The sequence below is a fragment of the Acinonyx jubatus genome, chromosome A3, assembly GCF_027475565.1.
Source record: "Acinonyx jubatus isolate Ajub_Pintada_27869175 chromosome A3, VMU_Ajub_asm_v1.0, whole genome shotgun sequence".
Lineage (NCBI taxonomy): Eukaryota > Metazoa > Chordata > Mammalia > Carnivora > Felidae > Acinonyx > Acinonyx jubatus.
Window position 1 is genome coordinate 5,089,376 of NC_069388.1, and position 12,269 is coordinate 5,101,644.

Sequence of the window (12,269 nt, forward strand, 5' to 3'; positions counted from 1 at the left end):
CATTACATCCTTCATTTTGTTTCCGGTCTTAGCACCTAAGTATCTGCTTCCAAATCGAACAAGTTAATTTTGTTGTTTCTGAACTTGTGACGTGGGAAATCATATAGGATATGTCACTTTGTGGTTTTGCATGTCGTTTTGAGTTTGTTGATTTTATAACAGTGTGCTGTTTGAATATACTGTACTGACATCTTATCCATCCACTGTTAGAGTACTTCAAGTTTTCTTACTTTTTATTTTAGAGAGAGAGACAGAGACAGAGCACAAATGGAGGGGAGGGGGGAGGGAGGGAGACAATCCAAAGCAGGCTCCAGGTTCTGAGCTGTCAGCACAGAGCCCGACGCGGGGCTCGAACCCATGAACCGTGAGATCATGACCTGAGCCGAAGTCGGACGCTCAACCGACTCAGCCACCCAGGTGGCCCAGGTTTTCTCACTCTTATGAACAATTTTGCCATAAACAATCTAATATATGTAGACAGGTGCAAATTAGTACACATCTCTGTAAGACGTACATAGCCCGGCAAGAACTCCTAAGTGATGAGACATGCTTGTCTTCTGCTTTAGGAGATAGTGCCAGTTTTCCAAAGTGGTTGCATCAGTGTGTATTCCCACCTTTGCCCCACATTTTATCTGCCAGCAGGTATTGTCAGATTTTAAGATATTAGCCAGTCTGGTAGTGTGCTGGTAGATATGACAGTATTGCTTTGTGGTTTTAATTTACATCTTATTTATTTATGAGTTCGAACACCTTTTAATATGTGTGTTGGACATCTGCATTTCTTTTTTGTGAAGTGCCTGCTGAAATCTTTCTTTGGTGAGGAAGATAGATTCTCTCTCTTTTTATTACTACTATTATTATTATTATTATTATTAGTTTTAATTTTAATTTAATTTATTTTTTTAATTTACATCCAAGTTAGTTAGCATCTAGTACAACAATGATTTCAGTAGATTCTTTAGTGCCCCTTATCCATTTAGCCCATCTGCCCCTCCCACAACCCCTCCAGCAAACCTCAGTTTGTTCTCCATAAGTCCTCATATGAGTCAAGTGCTAGGATTTTTGTCTTTCTCTGACTCATTTCGCGTCGCATAATACCCTCCAGTTCCACCCGCGTAGTTGCCAATGGCAAGATTTCCTTCTTTCTGATGGCCGAGTAATACTCCATTGTATATATACCACATCTTCTGTATCCATTCATCCACCAATGGACATTTGGGCTCTTTCCACACTTCAGCTATTGTTGATAGTGCTGCTATAAACATGGGAGGGCATGTGTCCCTTCGAAACGGCACACCTGTATCCCTTGGATAAATGCCTACTAGTGCAATTGCTGGGTCGTAGGGTGCTTCTATTTTTAATTTTTTGAGGAACCTCCATATTGTTTTCCAGAGTGGCTGCACCTGTTTGCATTCCCAATCTCTCTTTTTATTATTGACTTGTAGGACCTCTTTATATATTCTGGATTTCAAACCTTGGTCAGTTATGTACAGCAAACATCTTTCCTCATCTTGTGGCTTGTGTTTCGGCTGTCTTTATGGTGTTCTTTTGGTGACCAGAAGCTATTCATTTTGATGTAAATTTATCAACATTTTCTTTTAGCCTTAGTGCATTTTGACGCTTCCTTAAAATGTCTTCCTTTACCCCAATATCATAACAGAATGTTTTATATTGCTTTAAAGATTTTTTTTTTTCTTTCACATTTGGGTCTGCAATCTGTCTGAAAGTAATTTTTGTTCCTTGTATGAACAAGGGGTCCAGTTTCATTTTCCTAATTATGACAATACCACTTTGCAAAAATAGGTTTGTCCCCATTGCGCTGGGGTGCCACCTCCGTTATAATCCAGTCTGTGATTGGGCTGTCTCTTCTTCCCGCAGTCTGTTCGTCTCCCCCTCAGCCGGTACCACACTGTCTTGATTACTGTAGATTAGTAGTGGGTCTTGATACTTGATTGAGCAAGACTTGCCTCTTTGTTTTCCTTCTCTGACATGATTTGGTCCTTCGCATTTTCATATAAATTCCAAAATCAGCTCATCAGATTCTAATAAAACAAAACACTTCTTGGGATTTTGCTTGAGTTTGCATTGAATGGATATATCAGTTTGGGGAGTATTGTCCTCTTTACAATATTTAGACTTCCAATCCATAAACATGGTATATCTTTCTCTTTATGTAGGTTTTCTTGAATGTCCCGATAAAAATCTGGTCATTTTCTCTGTGGAAGTTTTGTGCTTTTTTTTTTTTTTTTTTTTTTGCTGGTGTATTTTCAAAGAAATTCAAGACATTTCATTTTATCCAGTTAAAGACTTAAATCTAACTGCAGTATCATTATCGCACTCAACCCAATTAACAAGAATGCCTTCAGCCTACCAGTCTATGTTAAATTTTCCCTGTCTCAGAAATGCCTTTTTATGGTTGATTTGTTTGAATCATGATCCAAATAAGGTCCACACATTTCATTAGGTAGATGTGTCTCTTAAGTCTTTTTTGGTTTGCAGTTTTTTTTTTTTCCTTTTGATCTTGAATCCCTTTTAATCTCTAATTGATTCTCCCTCTCATCTTTTCCCTACATCATCTATTTGTTGAAGGGGTCATTAGTCTTGTAGAATTTTCCACATTCTGGGTTTGGTGGTCATTATTCTCATGGTGTAATTTAACATATTCCTTTGTTCTTTGTGTTTTCTGTGAACCAAAAATTACACTTGGAGACTTGATTAGATTTTGCTTCAATTTTTTTTTTTTTTTTAAACAATACTTCTTGTGTTGTTTTGTATATTTCTCATTACAAAACATCCCGAAACAGTGTCCGGGTGTTCCACTTTTGGAGATGTTCATGTCGAGCAGTGGGTGCAGGTGTTGGATTCTTTCATTATAAAATTCCCCACCAGCCTTTCTTCTCATGACTTTAGTGGTCACAAATAATCATTGCTTAGATCTATTATCTCATTCTGTGTTAGAAAATGGTAATTTTCTTTTTATTGTCTGTGAAATCTGTAGTATGGCCCCATTTTCCATTCTGTTATTTGTTATTATTGCCTTTTCTTTCTTTTCCCCCTGGAAAATTCTTACCAGGGGATTATCAAGTATATTAGTTATGTTGAAGAATCAAGTTTTGGCTTTGATATTCCCTATTGTGTGTTTATTTTCTAGTTCAATAATTTCTCCTCAAATTCATATTATTTTCTTTTTTGAGGCGAGTTTTGTTGCTGTTCTTTTTCTTGTTGAGGTATGTTTAGCTATGTTTTTGGCCTTTTTTTTTTTTAGTTTATTTACTTATTTTGAGGTAGGGGAAGGAGCAGAGAAGGAGGGAGGGAGAGAGGATCCTAAGCAGGTTCCTCACTGTCATCACGGAGCCCAACATGGGACTTGAACTCATGAACCTGAGATCATGACCTGAGCGGAAATCAGGAGTTGGACGCTTAACCCACTGAGCCACCCAGACACCCCCTGGCCTTTTTTAAAATAACATTGTCAGGTTGCTATTAGGTACTGGAAGTACTTAAGTGTTAGATTAGCTGCATCCTCAAATTCTGATAGTAATATTTTTATTGCTTTTTGCTATCAAGTATTTTTTTTTAAAATTTTTTTTTCAACGTTTATTTATTTTCTGGGACAGAGAGAGACAGAGCATGAACGGGGGAGGGGCAGAGAGAGAGGGAGACACAGAATCGGAAACAGGCTCCTGGCTCCGAGCCATCAGCCCAGAGCCTGACGCGGGGCTCGAACTCACGGACCGCGAGATCGTGACCTGGCTGAAGTCGGACGCTTAACCGACTGCGCCACCCAGGCGCCCCTGCTATCAAGTATTTTTGATGTCTACAATGATTTCTCCTTTGACCAATGAGTTATTTAGAAGTACATTGTTTAATTTCCGAATATTTGAAGATTTTCCAGGTATCTTTCTGTTAATTGTATTCTTAGTTTAAGTCTTCTGTGGTCAGAGAACTTACTTTGTATTATTTCTCTTCCTTTAACGTTTCTGAAACTGCTTTAGGTGGTGAAAGTTCCATGTACACTTGAAGGGAATGTGCATCCCAGTATTTTGGGGTACAGTATCTTATAAACGTCAGTTAGGGCAAGTTGGCTGAAAACACTGTCCAGGTCTTCTGTGTTCTTACTTATTTTCCATCTGCTTGTTCTGTCAGTTACTGAGAGAGGGGTGTTGGAATCTGCAGCTGTGATTATGGATTTGTCTGTTTTTCAATTCTAACAGCTTCTTTGGTGTATTTTGAACCTCTGTGCTTGGGTGCATACACATTTAGTAGTGTTCTGTTTTCTTGAATAAATTGATCTATCTATCTCTGTGTAATGCCTCTCTTTGTCCCTAGTAAATATTCCTTTCTCGGAACCTTACTCCCTGAATTTAACATATGCACTTTCCTTTGATTACTGATTGGATGATATATTTCTGTTCGTGTGTTTATTTTTAACCTATTCATGTCTTATATTTGGAGTGTAGTTATTATAGAAGGCATATAGTTGGGTCTTTTTTACCCAATTTAATAATCTCTGCCTTTTAATATGAATGTTTAGGTCATACACATTTTTTTTTTTAAATTTTTTTTTCAACGTTTTTTTATTTATTTTGGGACAGAGAGAGACAGAGCATGAACGGGGGAGGGGCAGAGAGAGAGGGAGACACAGAATCGGAAACAGGCTCCAGGCTCTGAGCCATCAGCCCAGAGCCTGACGCGGGGCTCGAACTCACGGACCGGGAGATCGTGACCTGGTTGAAGTCCGACGCTTAACCAACTGCGCCACCCAGGCGCCCCTAGGTCATACACATTTGAAGTGACGATTGATAGGGTTTGGTTGGTTTAAATCTACCATCTTTCTTTTCGTTTTCTTTTTAAAAAAAATTTTTTAACGTTTGTTTATTTTTTGAGAGACAGAGACAGAGCATGAGCTCCGCGAGCTGTCGGCACAGAGCCCCACGTGGGGCTCGAACCCATGAACCACGAGATCATGACCTGAGCCAAAGTCGGACGCTTAACCCAGATGCCACCTTTTCGTTTTCTATCGACTCCACTCGTCTTGCTGTTTTTCTCCTTTGCTGCTGCTTTCAGAGAGGGGGTGTGTGAACATAAACAATTTGTATTTCATATTTGAAATAGAAGAATCATTTCTTTGGACTTTTTTTGCTTCCATTTTTACGATTCCAGTTTATCTTCACTATCGGCTTATTAGTTACGCTTCCTTTAATAAATTTGTATTGGTTGTTCTGGGGAGTATAATGTACTTCGCTGACTTATTACAACATGTATTCCAATGAAATGATGCCACTCTGCATACGGTGCAAGGTCCTGCGTGAGCACGTCCTGAGAGTACAGACTATGCTCGCGGGGGCTGCCGTTGCCTCTTCCCACCTTTGGTGCTCTTGTTTTTCTGTAGTGCACGCCATCATGCATCCCACCCACCGTACCTTGCTACTTTATTTCTTGGAGATATCCAACCATCTTCTAAAGCAATGAAAATGAGGAACATACTTTTTTGATATTTGCCATCATTTAGGCCGTTTTCGTGCTTTTCATTTCTTTTTGTGAAATGCCCATTCTCACTCGGCATCCTTTGGCCGCAAGAACCTCCTTTTCGACTCTTGTTAGTCTAAGACTGCTGCCCGTGAATTCTCACAAGTTTTATCTGAAACAGTCTTTATTTCGCTTCCATTTAGTTAATAAATTTTAATTTTGAGCGTAGTTTTGGATTTCAAGAAAAATCAAGCACGGCATGCAGAGTTCCTGTATCCTTCACTGTCTGAGCACGTCCAGCCTTTCCAGCAGCCCTTCTGCGTGTTTTGTTTTTTTGTTTAATGTTTGCTTATTTTTGAGAGAGAGAGACAGAAAGAGACAGAGCATGAGCAGGGGAAGGGCAGAGAGAGAGGGAGACACAGAATCCGAAGCAGTCTCCATCCAGGCTCTGAGCCGTCAGCACAGAGCCCGATGTGGGGCTCAAACCCATGAACCGTGAGATCATGACCTGAGCCGAAGTCTGGCGTTTAACCGACGGAGCCCCTCCCCCACCCAGGCACCCCAGCCCTTCCGCATGATAATCATGCTTATTTTAAAGTCCTTGTGTGATCGGTCTGGGTCTGGGTCCCATGTCCTCCCCCTCCGTGTCCTCCTGCCTTCCTCCTGCACATCTTCACCCTGAGCTCCCTGGCTCACTCCCCTGTGTTCTCCTCCCCTCTCTTGAGGGTCTTGTCACTGTCCATCCTCGTTCATTTGCTTGCCTACATCCCGGTGGGAGCTGTGCCCCTCAGGGCAGGCCCTGGAACACGGGCATCTCTTGGCCCTGCGTCTGGGGCTGGGTAATTGGGCTAACTCACAGACTCACGACAGTGACCGCACCAGTGGGTGAGAGAAGGAAGGGACGAAGACACAAGAGGTTACTTCCATGCTAAGAGTTCCAGGGAACATTGCTGAGTAAAATAGAGTCATCCACTTTATATTTCAAAAAATTCACAAAAATAACACATTCTTGAAACATTTAGCAATTTCGGGAGTTCTCTGAAACAGGGAGTCTCCCTCCCCCGCCACTGCAGTCTAAGGTAATATATGCTTCCAGACTTTTCCCTAAAAGAGTGTATGCATATACAAGTAACGTGTATTGCACATACATACGTAAACATAGTTTGTATTAAGAAATGGGCTCATACTGTATATAAAATTCTTCACGTCATCTTTTCATTTACGGTATCACAGGCGTCTTTCTAAGTCAGTGCATATCTATCAGTAACTTTGAAACTGCTTATACAGCATGCCCATGGATAGATCTAGCATAAGTTATTTAAGCTTCCCTCTTTTGGTAGACATTTTAATTGCAGTTCTTTGCTTGTGTTGTGATACTGATGGCTGATGCGCTTGAGGGCTTACCACGGGCCAGGGACCATGCCCTGAGCTTCCGGTGGCTGAGCTCATCGAACTTTCTAATGCTTTCTGAATCACGCACAGTTGTTCTCTCTCCTTTCTCCTCATTAGCATAGCTGGCACTGAGAAGCACTGAGCCTGATGCTTCTGGACTGTGCTCATCCACTATGACCTCTCCAGGTCATTCCAGCCCAAAGCAGCCAAGTTTTCCAAAGTGTTGGTGCCAGAGCACTGGCGTGTGGGAGTCTAGCTTTCCCGTTCTGTATTCACTGCAGCGGATACACTGTCGCTCCCTGCTTCAGGGGCCCTCTCTTGCCCCTCTCCTCACTTCCCTTAAGAGGGCAGGTCCCTTGCGACCACTCGAAGCTGGATTCAGGTCTGTCTATCCATTCTATGGCCCTGGAAGCAGATTGGGGATCTTAGTTGCTTGATTTCCCAGGGGAGGCCAACCTGAATGTGGTCCAGTGAAATGTAATCAGGGACTTTATAGTGTCTGTTTTCGACTTTCCCAAACCTCCTGGCTGCCAGATCTCGACCTTTCATCCCAGGGGTGGTATAAGTCTCTCCGAGGACAGGCTTGAGTTGATGGATTTTTTTCCTGTTGTGTGCTGGGCCAAACGACTACCTCTTTGAATTCCACGTTTCCAGTCTTTTCCTGCAAATCAAGGTGGGTTTGCAACTTCAGCTAATTCTGATGTACGGCCAGAAATGATGCGTGCTGTTCCTGGGTTGTGAGGGGCTCAGAGGAACAGGCAGAGGCAGGCAGGGGCTCCTTTCCATTGGCTCCAAGAAGCCTTTCCAGAGTGCCTGTCCCTCATCTTGGGCAGAGGCCTCCAGGCCACAGCTGGTCACACTGACTTTCCCCTGTATTCATGTCTTTGTTTAAAACTGCTTTACTGGGGCGCCTGGGTGGCTCAGTTGGTTAAGCGTCCGACTTCGACTCATATCGTGATCTCATGGTTTGTGGATTCAAGCCCCACGTCAGGCTCTGTGCTGACAGCTCAGAGCCTGCAGCCTGCTTCAGTTTCTATCTCTCTCTCTCTCTCTCTCTGCCCCTACCCCACTCGTGCTCATGCTTGTCTCTCCCTGTGTCTCAACAATAAATACACATTGAGAAACAAAACAAAACAAAACGCCGCTTTACTGAGGCATATATGTCATGCAATAAAATTCACCCACCTAAAGCACCCAGGTGGATACGTGCCAACGGTCACACAACCCTCAACCAGAGGCACATTTGAACATTGCCATCACCGCCTTGTGTCCTTGTTCTTGCTTTTGCCCTGTCCCTTGCTTCCTCCCCGCTGCGGACCAGGCAACCAGCGATTTGTGTCTGGAGGCAAAGATTTTGCCTTTTCTAGAATTCCTTATAAACGGAATCGTGTGTCGTGTTGTCTTTTCTCTCTGGCTTCTTTTCCTTAGTAAAATACGTTGGGAAGTTATCCCCGTTATTACCACTAGGCTGTTCCTTTTTAGTGTCCATTGTATGGACAGTTGGTGCCTTGTGTGTATATTCCCTCGGCGAGGAACATGGAAATTCGTCCACTTTGTGGCTATTGTGAATCGCGCCAGTGTGAACATTTGTGTACAAGTCTGTATGTGGACATAAGTTTTCATTTCATCTGGCCAAATACCTAAGAATGAATTGCTGGATTGAATGATAAATGCATATTTAGCTTTTTAAGAACCTACCGTTTTCTAAATTACTGTACTATTTTGCATTCCTACCAACAGTATCTGTGGGTTCCTGTTGCCTCATATCTGTGCCAGCAAAGGTGTTGGCTTTTAATAAAAGTATTAATTTTAGTTATTTTTTTTAATTTTTAAATTTTATTTTAAGTAGGCTCCACGCCCATTGTGGGGCTTGAACTCACGACCCTGAGATCAAGACCTGAGCTGAGATCAAGAGTCGGATGCTTAACTGACTGTGGCCCCCAGGTGCCCCTCAGCAGTTTTAGATTTACAGAAGAGTTGCAAAGCTAGTACAGAGGGTTCCTTATACCTTTAATCTTCTAATGAGATGATTCTCAACCAGGGCTGATTTTTGGCCCCATAGACCTGTCGCAATGTCCGGAGACATAGTTTAGTTGTCACATCATGGGGTGGGGGGCAGCCAGGGGGATTCTACTGACACCTAGTGGGTAGAGGCCATTTGAGATTGAGGTGGCCGTTGGATGCCTCTTGGGACCTTTTCCTTCTGCATGTATTGGTCACTGAATTCCCGCCTACTGTCATGGAGCCTCTCTTCCGAGTCTATCGAGGCCTGAAGAATCAATCCAAAAAGGAGAAAGTCGTTTTTCTCCAGTTCCAAGTGGACAGTTTCAACCTCCAGTGACCACCAGACCAGAGGACACAGGTCTGGTTCCTATAGGACAGTGACCCACATGGGAATGACTATCTTTGGACGTTCCTTGACCGTCTCTCCTCCCTCTGGACAGAGGTCACTGACTTTGCTTTGTTCCTTGGTTTTACTACCTGCCCTTCACACAATGCCTGTAATTAGCATACCGCCACTCAGTGTTGCCCAAGTAACTGTATAGATCATTTCTCATCTCCACAGTCAGATTATTGCCAGAGGGCTGAATGACATCCTCCGGGACTTCAGTAACAATGAGGAGGACTTCTTAATGGTCATGGAGATTGTGGTCAGATTGTCAGAAGACGCAGGTGTGTATAAGGATTGTTGTGTACGTTTATTTTTTACTTGTGTATTTTCAAGAAATTGCGTATAACCACCGGTAGTGAATTAAAAAGAAAACCTGGGTATTGATCGAAAATTTTAAGCAATGTCTAAGCATGAATGGATATTGTCATCAACAATGGGTGTCTTATTTGGCATCAAATTATCCTTATTTTTAGAAAATTAGAATGACTAATGGCCATGAATGCCATTTGCCCTGGCAGTTAAGGCCTTTTGTATTTCATGCATTTTGCCGACTGTTGGTTGCTAAGAAAGACCACATCAAAAGAAGTCTTTTGGATTAGAACAATCCCAGTCATTAGTTTCCGTCACCTGTAATCTTTGTAGGCTGATCTTGATTTCTCTCTCTCTCTCTCTCTCTCTCTCTACTTCTCCATGATTGCTCTCCGGGGGGAGGAAAGCACGCTGCTGGGTGGTAGACACTGAGATGTCCCTCCTCGCCCCTCCTCCCCCATGCACGCAGGAGTGAGTGGTGGGGTTACCAGTACTGAGAGCTGCCCTGCGCCCCCCGACCCCCCATTTGTAACGATCAGTGAACAGCTTCAGAAAGTTTCTGAAATCTTACACTGCTTTAGATTTTGATCATTTTCACTGAAAATAGAAAAATAAACATTCCATATAGCTCCTGTATTAGTTTAAAATATTCAGATGAATATGACACAATGCTTTTAAAAAAGCCCAAGTGGATGTTTTGAATCCTTAAATGGGTTCTCTTTGTAAATGAGTCACCATTTACAGTGCTGAAGCAATTATATATTTGTGTTAAATTTAATGTGGTATATTGGAGCTAGAGCCGCTCTTTTGTTTAATGCTCTGCCTTAGAAATAATTGGGATGCGTGGATTGTGGGGGAGTGCACTTACGAAAGAATTATTTATAATGTATACATTCCGGCTGGAATTTAAATAAGCACAACCCATAGGTCTGGCATATGTGCCATTAGTTGTAATGGCTTTTGGACGCTGGCCCAGCGTTGCAGACTGCCTGCTCCCTCCTCGATTTATATATGGCTTGTTATAATAGACTTGTCATTCTCCCTTCCTTTTATGTTTTTATATTGCTGGATAGCTTATTAGCTTTTTAAGCCTGTCTGTAGCATAAATACTCTAAACGGGAAATGATTTTTAAACTGCGTTTGTCTAATTTCCTTGATGAAGTATTTTAGTAAGAAAAGCTAGAAACTATCGCCATACACTCTGTAAGATGCTTGCCTTATTCTTATACGATTCTTTTCTGATTTTTTATTGCTGCAGAGCCCACGGTGCGGACCGACCTGGTGGAACAGATTCCTCCCATTGCCGTCTTTTTACAAGAAAACAGATCGAATTTTCCAGGGGTGCTCGCGGACTATCTTACACCGATCGTAGTGAGGTACCTCACGGATCCGAACAACCAGGTGTGAAAAATTGTAACCTTAAGATCTGTGCAGCGAATTCTCCTTAGTCATATTTGTAGCTGATATCCATAATTCAGAAAACAGCTTTGTGGAGTTAAGTGATTCAAGAACAAAAGATCTGTTTGTGCTCGGTTCCTCCAATTGTTCAGGCGGATAGCACTCATTCTTATTATCATGAGATACTTCTTTTTTTTTTTAACTTTTTATTATGGAAATTTTCAAACACACAGCAGTAGAGAGAATATTAAAATGAATGTCCGTGTACTCTCTACCCAGCTTCGACTGTCATTAACATTTGACCAGTGTTTTCTCATTTATCTTAAGATAATCCAACCCAGATAAAAGCATTTCCCAGATACCATATCATTTTTACTGTAGATGCTTTAGTATTACTCTCTGAGAAATACAGATACTTTTTAAAACACATAATAGCAATCCCATTATCACATGGATAGAATTTATGAATAGATCTTTGATATTTCACTAATCTCTAGTCATTGTTCAGATTTTTCACTTTTCTCAGAAATCTGGTTTTATGCGGGCAGTCTCTTTAAATCAAATCCACATGAGGTCCATATATTACATTTGATTGATGTACCTTTTACAATTTCTTTTAATTTGTCATAATTCATCCTCCCTTTTATTCCTCTGCTCCAAGGAAACTAAGTCATTAGACTATAGGATTCCCCACATTTGGGATCTGGCTGATTACATCCCCATAGTGTGGTTTGAAATGTTCCTCTGTTCCCAGTACTTCCTACGAACTGCTACTTAAGTCTACAGCCTTGGTCAGACTCAGAGTTTTGGGTTGTTGGATAAGAATCCTTTTTAGGCCCTGTTGCTGTATCAGATCAGGAAGCACAAAAGCAGTGTGGCCACTGCTTTTGGGTTTTGTCAGCCTTATCTGTTCTTTACAGAATTCCCCACCATGAGTTTGTATTGATATTTCCACGTTAAATTGAGGATTATAGGGCTTTTACTTATTTGATTTTATATTTGTAACTCTTGTGCTTTTTTGTTGTTTTGTTTTTGTCTTTTTACACGGTACACATCTTGCTTTTTAATGGCATTAGTGTGTGTGTGTGTGTGTGTGTGTGTGTGTATCCAAAATAAAAATGCCAGTATGATTACTAACAGTTTGGTGGGATAACTGAATATAGTTTAAGGTTTCTTTGCCGTTCTTTTTGTTTTTGGACTGTCTCCCACTAGAGATGCACAGTCGCACAGTCCTATTAACATTAGTATTAATGAGACTGTGTTTCAAAGTTACTTGTATTAACCCTTTTTGTGCCTGAGCTCTCAACTT

The 12,269-nt window shown here is 41.6% G+C and overlaps 1 protein-coding gene across 11 annotated transcripts in view; it reads left to right on the forward strand.

Moving 5' to 3' along the window:
- The window catches only part of LOC106988537 (serine/threonine-protein phosphatase 4 regulatory subunit 1-like), an 82,145-nt gene that overhangs the window by 31,551 nt on the left and 38,325 nt on the right, over nt 1-12,269 (forward strand). For 9 of the 11 annotated variants that reach the window (XR_003416386.2, XM_027046776.2, XM_053199781.1 and 6 more), the window contains 2 exons: nt 9,428-9,534; nt 10,821-10,963. Coding sequence is in view for 10 of the 11 variants with exons in the window: in XM_027046776.2 (XP_026902577.2) it covers nt 9,428-9,534; nt 10,821-10,963 (250 nt within the window). In the remaining variant the exon portion in view is untranslated. The remainder of the gene's footprint in view (nt 1-9,427; nt 9,535-10,820; nt 10,964-12,269) is intronic. The other 2 variants (XM_053199785.1, XM_053199784.1) reach the window with 1 other exon arrangement.